The 14,403-nt window shown below is 42.3% G+C and overlaps 1 protein-coding gene across 2 annotated transcripts in view; it reads right to left on the bottom strand.

The window, feature by feature from the left end:
* NEDD9 (neural precursor cell expressed, developmentally down-regulated 9) overlaps nucleotides 1-14,403 on the bottom strand; it is a 99,522-nt gene that overhangs the window by 18,043 nt on the left and 67,076 nt on the right. For both annotated transcript variants that reach the window (XM_071553260.1, XM_071553259.1), the window contains one exon: nucleotides 4,189-4,629. In XM_071553260.1, the coding sequence (XP_071409361.1) occupies nucleotides 4,189-4,629 (441 nt within the window). The remainder of the gene's footprint in view (nucleotides 1-4,188; nucleotides 4,630-14,403) is intronic.

The raw sequence follows: 14,403 nt of genomic DNA, 5'->3' as shown, positions 1-14,403 counted from the left end.
GTCAAGGATATGTTTATACTTGGAAATAGGCCAGGGATGAAGATGATTTCCTTCCCTACTCTGCTCTATCCACTTTTAGACGGTGGATAAATCTGAGTGTTTCCTGAACTGCAGAGTTCTAGTTAGAACAGTCCAACAAATGAAAAACCTGGTGTGTTCCAAGGCATTAATCTCTATTTGCCTGAGTTTGTCCATGCCCTGTGGGAGATGTAGTTCAGGGCTGATAATTCCTGAAGTGTTCCAGTTCCCTGGTCGAACAGCTGTGGCACATCAGCACTATTCTGCTTTGTGCAGTTTCCTCCATCCACAGCTCTCTTGAGAGCTACTGGTTCCTACAAAAAGCTTCCAGAACTTGTCAAAACTGTTTTCCAAAAAGGAATTTTTTTGGCCACTGCTACTTTCAGGATGGCAGGGAGAGGACAACAGATCAGCTGGGAAAACACTGAACCAGAAAAAGAGCCTTTAAATGATGGTGGTGACTTTTTTTTTTTTAATGTGTAGCTTTCCCTAGTTTAAAGCTTAGGTGTGAACTAATGATTGATCACAGATGCAAGACTTTGTGCTTTGACAGCACCTTTCCCAAATGATGCTCTTAAAGTAATCTGTACAGAATGAGTTCCGTCATAATTAAATCACATATTTTACACAAAAGGTGCAAAAACACCACTCAAAACCATGCAGAATTCTGTGGCAAGGATAAAATCCAGGTTTCCTGAATGTCATCTTTGTCTGAAGGTTCCTTCTCTTTGCTGGCTGCAGCAAAAGAGAGCAAGTTTGAAGGCAGAGCACATAAAGGGGGAATAAATTCTAAGATACGTCTTTACGCTCCTCAGATTCTCACCACACTTAGGGGTGTAACGATTTTGTGACTAAACTTGCAGCACAGCTATTAAAGTTTGTGGCTAACCAAGGTTAATTTTAAACTACACCCCCTTATCTCTGTCTTTGCAATGGTGAGTTGTAAAAGGTGCTATTTTATTTGACAGAGGGAGCCAACACAGCTCTGTTGTCAACAACCAGCTTGGCCAGCATCAATTAATCACTGTAATTACCTGCCTCAGGACTCCTTTTTGACTTGCTTTGCCTTTCTGGCTAACAAGATGCGTTACCTCAGCACAGCTTAATAACATGCCCACTGTTGATTTACTGCTGCTTGAGGCTAGACAATTCCTGCCTGACAGCAGCTCCTAAGCTTTGATTCTAAAACCTGTATGGCAGCCAAGCCACACATCTGCACAAAGAAAACAGGCAGATGCATGCAGAGATGAACAGGCTAAAAAACTGCTGCTGGTGCTTTTTAAGAATGATGTCTAGAGGACACTGTCTTCTTCTTTAGCTGCTCCATGGGAAGGGAAAGCCAGTTTCCATATAAAGCTCAAAGCAAAACCCTTCAATGTCCTTAAAACTGCCAAAACACACAGCTTGCTGACCAGCTGATTCTGCTGATGGAAGGAGGCAGAGTGGCTCATTTAAGCCTTTGGAGCAGGTGTCACAAGTCTGAGAAAAGAGATTAATTATTTTTGGAAGACAAAGTGAAGATTCCCCGAAGATTCCCCAAATCAAATCTTCAAGATGCCCAGCTTTCCTTAATATTAAGGATTGCTTTTACTGATCCCTAGAGGAGGAGGATTTGGTGGACTGACCGTTTCCTCAGACAAAGCAGACAAGTGCTAAAGTGCTTCTCTTTAATTAGGCTTTTCTTTCACAAAAGCATTAGCACAGAGCTGCAGCTGTAGCATTAAACAGCAGTTTTTTTAAGGTTAGGATGACAAAGAACAGAGTATGTTTTACCTCAGAATCCTCCCTCACTAATAACCCTACAGCTCTCTCTTGTCTACCATGGTTTCAATCCCAATGGGCTCTTTTTAGTGCAGAACTAAGCAATTCCAAAGCAGTAGAGATATATGTCTACCTCTGACCAAAGTGAATGCTGCTCTGAGGTTTGCCTGCCACTAATAAATGGTTAATACTGAGACTAAGGGCTCTTAGACTAAATGAATTTCAGTCAGGATTAAAGCAAGTGGCAAATATTGGCTAGCAGTAAGGAGGTTGATACCTACCTTGATGAAGGTAAAATGCTTTATAAATGTATTTAGTTGTTCTACAGTTAGCAGCATAGACATTTCTTTTTATGGAGCATAGCTGGCCTTTCATGGGTTGCAAGGAATTAAATGAAAACAAGTTTTAAGTCTTAAGACAAACAGATAATTTTAATTTTCTAAAGAAGGTGAGGTCAATTCAGAAAAATGCATATTCAAGGTTGCCGAAAAAATTCTAGGCAGAATTTTGGAGCAAACAGGTGCTTTACTGCTTCTGCTTTTTGCATCTCAACAAAACTTTGCACTTAAACTAAAAGAAAGATTTCAGTTTCTCAGTGTTTCAAGGATTTTAACACAGTCCTAGTAGCAACCAGGTATATGCAGAATGGCCTGTTAATTTTAGTAGAGCTGGAGAGGGATGGGAGGAGGGAGAAGAGACTTCACATGCAGTTGGGGAATTCCTTCTGTGCAGAGAACAAATACAAATGCATTATGCTATGCAAACTCCTAATAATCATTTAGGCAGGTCAGGACTGAACATTGAAGTAAATAACTCTTATTCCAAGCTTGGGCTTTTCAACAGACCTCAGTGCAGCTCCTGTGGGTTAAGAAGGACAGCTGAGGTATCTCTGCATAGCTCTGTGAAATGTTTCCTACAGACATACACTGAACTGTGATCTCTTCTGTGCTGTTCCACAATGCCAGGTGTTCACTCACTACTTTGGAGGGTACCTAAAAGCAACTGGGGATAAGTAAACACTGCCCCTAAAAAAGATTTCACTCTATCTAGTCTAAGGGAAAGGAGAGAAAAGGAGGAAAAAGATGTCAGAGTTATCAAGAAAACCCAAATAATTGCTCCAACAAAGCTCCTATCTCTGCCTGTACAGCAAGTGCAATTTTTCTCATTTTATCTTCCCTCACAGCCTACAAAACATAACTGTTGAAAAGCTGAGAAAGCAAACCTCTTTATAAATTGACTTGGAATGGTTTCACAGATCTTTTTCTCTTGCTCAGAAGGAAAAAAAATGCATTTAGTCTTATCAAGGAAAATGAAATTGTAACAAGGAAATAAAAGCATTACAAAACGTCTTCCAAAGGCCTGATATGAGGAAGGCTGAGTTGCAGGTGAGGGGGGGAGGGAAACATGAAACAGACTGTCTTGCCAATCTAAATTAGGAGATCAAAGTTGAAACCAGACAAGAACTTCCTGACAAAGACATCATCTGCTCATGTAACTTGGATATATGCCTTAAGCTCTCAAGGTAGTAAGGATGCTGATAGCTGAAGCTGTTGAACTGGGAATGGAGGGGCTGGAAGAACTTCTTTTTGGCTTTGTAATAAGGGATCTGGAGGGCCAGGAGAATCTCCTTCCTTCTTGAGTATCTTCCTTAGTCCTTTTCAGTCACCGGTGTGACTGTGCACTGTGTGTACCAGGGTACCTGGCAGGTACCCTGTGAAGGTAAAATGAGGGAGTGGCAGGAGATGGGGAGAGCCTAAAAGGGACAGCAGGAATAAGGGGGGACCCACTTAATGCAGTGCCTCTCACTGAGCCTTGGCAGCTCTCAATTGCTGCAGTAATGGCTGCATCATGGAGCTGTTGCAGCTCCCACATTCAATAAAGAAACTTAGCTATAGGTAAACATAAGCACACTCTTAAGAAGGTTTTATGTTCAATATTAAAACATTATCATGATCCTCTTCTTCCCTCACTCTTACAAAGTATAGCTCTTGTCTCATCAATCATTGATTCCTCTTTGTAGTTCAGGCCCACTGGGACTTCCCTCCAGCAACACAGCATATACTTTTTAATTAAACAAAAATGACTTGACTAGATGATATAACCATTCATTAATATGTGGGAGAGTTAATCTTACTGCAGCAGTAGCTCTTTTGAAAACACAATGCAAGAGTGCAATAGGCCAGATGTGCTTCAGCCTGGGAGGAGATGAGATCACCTACTGTCATCTTTCACAGCAGCTCCAAAATGCTCTACCATGTATCTCCCCTGCAAATTAAGCTGAGTAATTAACTTAATTACAATATTTATCCTTCCTAAGTCCACAGGCTGGAACTAGGCATTAACCATTTCACTGATGGTCAGCACAAGTGAGCTGCTTTGGAGCTATGAAGTAAAAGCAAATGCACCCACCTTGTTAGTCAGAGCTGGACCATCAGCACATCTCTGCATGGAGGGTGGCACCTGGTAAATATCTTGCCCCATTAGACCATGACCAGTGGGTATTTGGTAAATTCCCTGATTCTGATGGGAAGGTGGCACTTGGTAGACAGGGTCCCTTGCTGCTGCATGGGAGCTTGGCACTTGGTAGATCTTTTGCTGGTTGAAAGACTGATTCATCAATGCTGAACTGGGCATATCCTGGCCAGATGGACCGTCCTGTACCACTGGACCTATGAGGAGTTTGACACGGTTGCCTGGGACGATGCCTTGCCGCCCATGTAAGGAGCAGAGCCACCATCCTTCGAGCCCCTCGGTGTTCTGCTCTATCACCGTCAGGATGTCCCCTTTGCGGAAGGCCAACTCTTCTGCACACTCAGGGACGTTGTCATACAGGGCTCTTGCCATAAGGTTCTGTGGAGAAAGAAAGGCAAGAACAGCAAATGAACAAACAGGCCAGAATTCCTCTGAATTTTCAAGAGTGTTCTAGGGGATGTGAAGTAAGAACTGAATTTGAAAAAGAAGCGTGCAGGAAATCCAAATAATACAGAAAATAATGTAGCACAGAATTCCTCTGTCCCAATAATAACAGGAGGTCAGACAGAAACTCTCTATGGCCTCAACAGACACAAGTCAGCAGAGTTCTGTTCTTGGCATTGAGGTGCTTCTCCTGTGAGTGAGGGCTTGTACCTTCATCTCCTGACACTGATTTCTCTATAAGCATGATCTGTGTACTGCTACAGCTAGATAGATGTTATTTAAAATAAAACTTGAATGAGACTCTCAGGGACATAATCCAGAGGTGTTTTTCCCAAACATTTTTATGTTTGCAGGGTCCCAAAACACTTTCCATGCAGATGCAGATTTCATTAATGTAAAGACAGTGGGCTGGCTTTTCTTAGCAACACCTGCAGGCTCCCTAAAGTCAGGGATCTAACCTGTAGACCACCTGGAGAGAAAACCTGTCCTAAAATACAAATTGACAAAATTTCACTGGTTTTGAACTATGATGCTCATGTTTGCACGTGATTTTGTGCCTTCTCATTCTGTGAACTTCCTTGGTGGCACAGCACAGCATCAGCTTAATTGGCAAAGAGCTTCCTCCTCCCACTGCCTCAAAACCACCACCACAAAAAGCCCCCTCCTAAACAACCTCAAAGGACATGGTTCCTCTGAGCCCACTTTTCTGTAGAAAGAGCTTGAAGAGAACATTATTTTAAAAAAAGTGTAGCTATGCTACCAACAGTATCTCTGCTAAGAAGTTTTAAGCCAACTGAGTTGATGTAGGATTGGGGTCTGTGATGTGTTACTAATAAGCACCACCTCCTGTCACAGATGGAACCAGCTCCCTTCCTCTTCAGGCCTGAATGGCACATCCAATTCTGAATAACTGACCAAGGTATTCAATGGAAAGTAGGCAGGGTGTCTGTACTGGCATTCTTGAACACCTCAAAAAGGCCATAAACATTTACTTTCTTGGCTCTGGTGGTATTTCCAAACGTGTTGGAAACAACTGCTCCATGACTGCCTGATTTTCAGTGAAGGCAGTCAGCAGAGATGGTTATACACTAATTGTAAGCAGTTGAAAAAATATACAGAGCCCTGGATCTGGAGTGTTCAAGCTGAAATATTTGGATGTAGTATACAAACTGAAATAGTGCTAATCCACCAAAAAGGATATGCAGCTGTCTTAAAGATTTCTCTCCTCTGTTAAAGGGACAGTGTCAAGTACAGTGTAGTGTTTTTATCGGTCATATTTATCCTATCCCTTGGACACACCAAAATTATTTTTTTATCCCTCACTTGTTATATCCTTCCCCATTGACACACACTGATGTGTTCCCATCATCTCTGTGCTTCATCAAGACAGCAGACTTCCATTTGACCTTCCTCAGTCAGGAGTTTGTATGCAGGGCTGACTGGTGGATGGAGAAAGGGCAAGCTCAGATGTCACATAAAAGGTAGGCAGAAATGCTTTTCCCAAGACATGTTGTGTTGAAATGGGGGCCATGAGATCAGTTTCCTCTTCTCTGAATGGAGGATCAGCTTTCAAATGGAGGAGAAACACTGGCTTTGCTTTTCATCAGCATCATTAGTGGGGTCAGTATAAATTAAGCTTTGGCTTGGAAAAGCAGGATTGCCATTTTGAACTCCCCTGTAAACAGCACCGGGGCCCACCATTCTCTCTGATCTATGTCTACTCAGCTCATCAGTAACAAAACACTAAGAAATGAGAATACAGAGAAAGCAGGAAGCAATTTTTGTCCATGCCTTGGCTGGACTGTAAAACTACTGTTTAAGCATGGTTAAAAACAGTGGTCTCTTCTCAAATACATCCATGCTCTTGCCATGTTGACCCAGATGCCTAGCTGAGTCCACAGAGCTCATAAAGGAAAAATCCCTGCCTAGTCTGAATATTCATCTGTTATCTTTCTACATTTCTTTCTAACATGCCTTTCACATCTACTAACATGACTAGCTGAGCCTGTGCAACTGCCTATTTAAAGAAGACTTCACAGAGTTGTTTAAAGGAGGAAAATTAGGGCTGGGTAGGGGAGGCACAAACCAAGCAGGCTAAATCAATGATAAATGCTATTCTTCTACACTCTGGTGATTAAAGGTAGTTGAAAAGCTTGATTAGCTGCTACAGCAAAGCAATTCTTAGAACAAAGCTGGAATGGTGGTAGAATTAGAGCAGATAAAAGTTCCCATGTGAATTTTTCCCAGTTGCTCATTATCTCTGTCCCAGTGACCTTCTCACCACCTGGCACGCAGCATGTTAATACTTTCTGGATGTGCTTCAAGAACTTCTTTGCTGCAAACAGCTTCAGAGTCTCATTGTCAGTGTTAACTCAGGCACCAGTATGTGAATCATACTAATTGGTTGCCACTTGTTTCACAGCAATTTCCCCAAGGCCTTTTAAATAGCCCAGAGCTGTGCCACCAGCACCAGTCACTGACGGAGCAGCGAAGCAGGCAATATATTCCTCCAAATAAGCACTAGGACCAGAGAAACTAAGCCTGTTGCTCGGTGCCAGCAGTAAAGGCACTGATCCTGCTAAGGAAACCTGTGCTTTGAGCATCTCCCTGACTTCATTCTTCCTTCACAGGATTGCTTATTATGAGCTTCAGAAACAGCGTCACAGTCACTTTCATTAGTCAGCGAGTCAGCCTGGAGAAAAATGAAATGATCACCACAGGTGGCCATCAGGAAAGCTTTTGAAAACCACAGAGGTATCGTCAACCTACTGTGGTGACCAAGACAGCAGTCTCTGCTTCTTCACACAGGGAAAGAAGTTCTGATCAAAGACACCCCTCCTCAACACTTCTGGGCTGTATCTTGATTGATTTGACAAATCAGAATAATTTTTTATTCTGTGGGCATCATAGCCTGTATCTCAATACTTCCTCTCATTGGTTTCATCACCTCAGAGACTGGGGAGGGTTATATGGAATTAGTTGGACTGGAAAAGGCATGGATCTGTCACTCATCTGTCTGAGAAACAGGCACCAAATAAGCACTAAAATCTGATATGAGAAGACAAAGGCACAGCAGTGCTACAAAAACTTTGGCCATTTCCTAAACAAAATGGCAATAAAGGAAAGGGCAATGAGAAAATTGCCTTGGAGCTTGTTTTCACAACTAGCAAGTTGCACAGAAGTCCCTTTATATTTCTAATATAAAGAGAAAAAAAGCAGGGCAACAGATCCAGAACTACACATTCTGTAATGGCAGAGAAATAACCTGATGATAGGGAAAAAATTTTGGTTTGTCAAAGAAATCAGCTGTACTTCATAGAATGAACATACTGGCAGCTACCACCCTCTTTTAATAAGATTAAGGATGCAAATCTATGTTGCCCTCCTTTGGTCCAGCAGTTCAATTAACTACATGATAGGTGCAGTGGTGCCCTCCTCAAACTCCAAATGTGCCTGTGGTCCCCATGTAGCTCCATTTTCCTGAGTCCCCTGTGTTATAGCAGCCATGCTTCAATTAAGGAGTCCTCTACAACTAATGGTTGACTGGAAAGACTCACTTCAGCTTCTGTATACTTGGGATGTCAGGAAGTTGTAGCCAGTCAGGCCTCCCTGTGTTAATACTCTGTACAGGCAAAACAAAAAACCCACATCTGTCCTCAAGAAGCTTCAACTTCACTTAACCTCAGGCTCATGAGTGCAGTAGAAAAGCATCTTCTGTAAAATCACTGAAAAACGGAAGTTTTTCAGTCTTCTGTTAAACAAAGTGCTATCTCAAGTTGTCAGCAGGTCAGAGTGAAAGGGGGTCTGACCCTAATGACTGCTGCTTGGGGATTTTAGCTGGAACGTGCTGCAGGACGAGGCTCAGCTGACTTTGCTGATGCTTTGTGTCAGAAACTCTGCCTAAAAGAACTGAAACTGAAATACATACTATCTAGATTAAATGCAGATTACAGCATCCATGGCCCCAACCTTCTACACTGGTTGAGACAAAGGTAAAGCTTTCAAGCTCTCTTCAGGTAAAGTGAGCCTGGGATTTGAAACTTCTGAGTTTTCCTTTAGTGCCAGTTGCAAGTCCATTAGATAAACCCTGAAAAGGCACAATTTGTATTCTCTGCACACCTTAGATTTCCTTTCTTTTGCATCCAGGATGCAAGCCCTAGTGAAACCTGACTGAGAGCACAAGATGATGCTCTGATGTCAGTTGTTCTACTTGCAGAACCCAAATTAAAACAAATAAGACTCTGTAAACTATTTTTCTTCTCAGATGTTGAAGGAATTACAGGCTGAATTCAGATGCATAAATGAGGCCTATTATAGAACTGTCAAAGGTGTCTACTCTCTCCTTAGCCTACTGAAACTGATGGTTAACATTTCTGCAGCCGGATAAAGACACATGAAAACTCTTTGAGAACATGATCTGTTTAAATTGGCCTTCTCTGTAGTCAAAGGATCTGATAGAATTCTGTAATTTGTAGTTTGCAGGATGAAGAGGTTGTTTGCTGATGAGGCTGAGTGGCAGGAGAGGGAAGAGGCAAGAGTTAAGGAGTGTGGTGGAAACATCCACTACTTCTGTTAGAGTAAACACATCCAGTGATGTGGGTAACAAGAGTGTGTGAGGTGCCCACAGCCATGGAAGCAAACACAGGAATAATAAATTGCATGCTATGAGATTAAATACAATGGAGCCTTTAAGGGCTGAGTGTTGCAGTGCCAAGCTCTTAGCACAGGGCAGCCGACTGGACTCCTCAGCCAGCTCCACAATGAATGAATGAATGCTCGAGGAAAGGGCTCAACCAACCATGAGCTCAAAGAATTTCTGTCGCATCCCTCAGAGGTGCAATGTGAGGATACTGATCCCTGCTCTGTGCTCGGCTGGTGAGGGGTGTTTGTTTCCGCTTCGTCTTGTTTTTAAATATTGCTTCCTATAATATAGAGTTTGTGTGCAAACAGAACCAGGAAAATTGCCTCTGCTCTGGACTGAAAAAGGGTGGGGACTCCTTTTGTCTATTACTGGACAAAGTGTTTCTTAAAATGACAAACAGCTTCTCTTCTAAGTTTAGCCAGCTTGGGAGTAGGAAGGCAGGAACAAAGGAAGGAAAGGTGGGGGGAGACACCCCAAAGGAGTGTCTGTGAACAAACCAGTAGCTAAAGTTTGGTTGGGTCACTTTTAACTATCCATCACATAATATTTTTCATACAGATTCTCATCTTTTAAGTTTCTTTAAAATAAACCACTGTCATTCCAAAATAAGCTTAAGCATTTACTTACATTTGCAGTAGGCTCAAAAGTAATTATTTGCTTGAAACTAAAGAACTGATCAGAAAACCCAGTTAAGAGAGAGTTTTACTTGGAGAGAGATGATTTGACTATAGGCAGTACTGATAGAAGAGAGGGAAATTAGTGCTTCTTTTGCCTTTTGACATAAGGGCTTCACTGCAAAAGTCATTGGACAGTTTAACTTCAGTGCTTTTCAGATCCCATCTCCTTTTCTGTTTCTCACTGTCACTGCTTCTGAAATAAAGAGTTTATTGTGCTGTGTTGGCAAGGAAGGCAACTATTGAGTCACGGTAGGCAACAGGTCTATCTATAACAAGTAACTTATCATGAAGGCTACTTAATAGAAGTTGACAGAGGTCACTGAACAAGACATTTAGCTTTGAAAAATGTCTTTTGCTGGTCTCCAACCTGGGAGAAGACAGTGTGAACTGTAAAGGCAGTATCTGGTACACACAAAGCTGCACTGGCATGTTCTTAGACACATCATTGAGGGCAGTGCCATGGGGCATGGACTTTGAAATGGCACTGCTTGGCCATACAGCCCCTGTACAGGTGTAGACCTTGAACAACTCCCCACCAGCAACAAGCAGTGTGCAGATACTTGCTTTTTATCTCAACAGCTACTCTAAGGAGGCAGGAAGTGCTACCACAGCACATATGAAACAGCCTCAGCAAGGTGTTGCAGTGGCTGCAGCTGTGCCAGGAGCACTCTGAAAGGCCCTGCATCTGGCTTTGGGAACTGAGAGCTTCCTTGCCACACTGCTGATGGCAAAATAAGGAGCCTGATTGCAAAAGCTCAGCATAGTAATGTTTCAGTTTAGTCCTCAGGCAAAGTTCCATTTTTCAGGCACTTTCTTGCTTTCATGCAGCAGAACCCCCAAGTTTTGGTTTGGTGATGATATTCTCTGGTCAGGCACTGCCAGGGCAAATAAGTACAATGCTGGATGGAAATTAAAGCAGTTTTTCACAGGCAGATTTGGAAGGCTGGCTTTACAACTAATGAGAGAGCTAACAGCCTGAGGACAGGTCTTCATCCACCCTAAGTATCTCTGCAACAGATGATGCTAAAATACACCACACGCTGCCTGGAAGTTGTGATGTGGAAAACCTTGAGTCTGCAGAGCAGAAAGGCACCTTATTTCAGTGTTCCACTGAGCTGTCCCAGCCTGCCTGTCTGGCCTGAGAGGCCTGAATTTCAGAGTTTGTTCTGGCTGGGGTTTCTTTGGTAGCAAGACAAGTTACACAGAAAGTTAAAAGATGAAAAATGGGAATATCCCCTCCTTACTGGATCACACTTGGGTAAGCCAAAGTAGGCACTATGGATGTCATGCTCTAGAATATTCACTGCCCATTTCTCCAGACAGCATCCTCCACCAAGAAGAGGGGACAGGCAGGCAGAAAGCACACCAAGCAGGGCCAGGCACATCACGCTCCTGTGCCTGAGGTGCTGATGTGGTCCACTGATTCACCCCAAAACAGGATTCAAATGTGGCATAAACATGTGAGAGACTGAAGACTCTCTAGTCTGAAAATATTTTTTGTTTCATCATAGTTGCTCCACTTTAAGGAAATAGGAGATATTTGTGCATCTGGTTTTTCGTTGGCAGAGCAGTTTGCAAAACTGAGGCACAGCAGCAAACCTGCAGCTTGGAAGGGAATTCAAATTCATGACTGAAAGAAGGAATTAGGAGGCTAGAAGAGATATGGGGGGGGAAGTAAAAATGGCAAAATGTGAAAATGAAGGCTTGAGCTAAAATCCTAACTGAAGCTTTGGCCTGTGTCAATAAAACACTTGCACTGAGTGCATCAGCTTATTGTCATGGATGAAGTTTCAATTTTGAATGAAGTTTCAAAAGTGAGTTGAAAAGAAAGTTTTCTGGCTCTGTATCAATTAAGAAGAACAAAATAACAATTCCACACTAGCTAGAAGGAAAATAAGCCAGGCTCTGTTTATTTGTTCAGATAATATTCTTTAGTCACTTGATTTGAATTTTGGGGTTTGGCTTATCCAGTTTTATTTTAATTTAGTTAGAAGGGATGAGAGGCATTGCAAAGGTAATTGTAGAAATATAATTTCACAGATGTTAAATAAGGAGTTGATCTTCTGTTTCTGAGGCAGTGAAGGCTGGGTGTGATGCACCACAAAACTTTGGAGGTGCTTAGTGAGCACATAGGAGGAGTTTAAGAGCAGCAGCAACTCCCTTTTACTACATAGCAACGCTGTGTTTGGCGCCTGTGCAGTGAGACACAGCAGGTCCCAGCTACGCTGGAAAAGGGCATAGCTGAGGTAATGCTGCTTCCCCCAGCTCTGGGGAACACCCCTGAGATTAATGCACACTGCTTGTGTTGTCAGACCACCCACCCTGTTCTGGGGCTGTCACCAAAGTCCCATAGAGCAACCTTTACAGTGAAGCAGATGACATGTCCTGATATTATTCCTGCCCTCTGAGTTCCTGGGGATTTACAGGAGTGCCAAGATACCATTTTCTTTGCTCATTCTGGGAATACAAACCACATCCCCTGACTTACCTTCGAGACCTATTAATATTTTGGGAAATTTCACCACACCTAACTCACTAAGTTTTCTGTATATGTTTCACCCTTATAACCAGTTTCCTTTGCCCCCACCCAAGGAAGGGTGTGATCTGGTTCCATGACTTTAAAAGGCCTTTTCAAATCTGTCTGAGGGCTGTGTGCCTTTTGTGACATCAACAGGGAGAAAAAAAAACCAACAAAAAACCAAGCATGCAAACAATAGCCTTAGAGTAAATATGATCTCACTGTGATTAAACCACAGTACATCAAAATCAAAAAGCAGATGGAAAACCTAACCTCTTTCCCTCAGGCAAGCAATTAAAAACTTAATGAAAGGAGATCGGATGTTAAATGCTTAAGAATTGAAGAAGCAGAGTAGAAGGGGGGGGGGGAGGATGGAAAGAAAGAATCCTGAAACGTGTGTTTTGAGTTCTCAGTTTTCAATTTTCTGGCATTTGTGAGCAGTCTTCTCCCAGACAAAGTTTCCTTAAAAGAAAAAAGAGACAAAACACACACCCTCCTTCCAAATTTAACCCTTCCTTGTGCAGCTCTGGGGAAACAATTACACCTCGACTGGCAAGAAACTATAGCTGTGTAGATAGAGGACCTCAGTATTGTCACCAATTTACTTCTCTGATGTCTTCAGCTTTGAAAAGCATGACTTTTTTGTATTAATTTTTTAAATCTAGAATTTAGATGAAGTGGGACATGCTCTTCTTCCCCCAATTCTCTCAAAAAAATTCTTACAGAAGGGAAAGCCACCCTTTTCTGTCAGTTTAGGGTCAGCAAGTGGGGATATTACACAGCAACTATAACTTGGGATGACCTGAGAGTTCAGCTTACTACAGAAAAACAATCTTGGCAACTCATTTCCAGGCTCCTACCAGCCCTCAGCAAACTGGTGGGAAGATGGGTAACATATTGCTTGTGGATCAGACTGCCAGGGGAGCCAAGCCTGTCTGGCAGATGATGCTTTGCCAGGTCCAGTCAGAGCCATCTCCATTCTACAAGGCAGCAGCCAAAAGTCAACAAGTCTCCCAGAATACCTAAATTTTGGCAAGCTGACATTTTCTGGGTAAGCCTACCCCTGGAGAAGGGAGATGGTGAATGTGTAGGTGAGTTTTAACCAGCTGGAGTTCCTGTGCTTAGTCCCAGGCTGAAACACAACTTTAACTGTATTCTTGATCTCGTGAGACTGGTTTGTGCAGTTTCTGGGCTGCAAACAAGATAATGCAGTATATAAGCAGAGAAAGAGAAAACAGAGGAAGATAAATGCTTGTAAACTAGGCCATTTTATAGCAGTAAAAATTGGGTTTATTGCCCTAAGCATTTTAACAGGATGTAAAGTCCACAGGTCTCTACCTATTGCAAGCTGTATGTTAAACAGTGAATGCTTGTACTTAACCCTTTGGATCAAAAATTTCCTTAGAAAGAGAATCACTGAATTGTCATGGTCTGTATCTTCCTCTCTCTATGCACAACTAGAACATCGATTGGAAGAACTGAGATTTAGTCCTAAGATCTTTCAGCATTTTCTAAGATTTGTTGTCACCAAATTGCTACTGCTAAAATTTCCAATCTTGCTGTCAAGGCCTGCTTAAGAAAGGGCTTCTGATGTGCTGACTGCATTCCTTTAAACCTATTCTTATTACTCTTCCTTTTCCAGGCAGGCTAATCCACTCTGGCTGTGAATAAAGTGTTTTTAAAACAAACACAAAAATCAAAAGGCAAGAATTTGCCTCATCCCTATCGAGAAAAAAACAAAACAACAACTTTTGTCATGCTATGCACTTGTTTTTCCAGGACTGCAAACTACAGCTTTAGCAGTCCTGTTTCATGTCAAACATAAGCTACGTTCAAATCTGCTGTGGAAAAATGAGCTTCTTAAAATTAAG

Source organism: Pithys albifrons, chromosome 4 (assembly GCF_047495875.1).
Source record: "Pithys albifrons albifrons isolate INPA30051 chromosome 4, PitAlb_v1, whole genome shotgun sequence".
Taxonomy (NCBI): Eukaryota; Metazoa; Chordata; class Aves; order Passeriformes; family Thamnophilidae; genus Pithys; species Pithys albifrons.
Note: the sequence above shows the minus strand (reverse complement) of the source record. Positions and strands in the feature narration are given on the sequence as shown.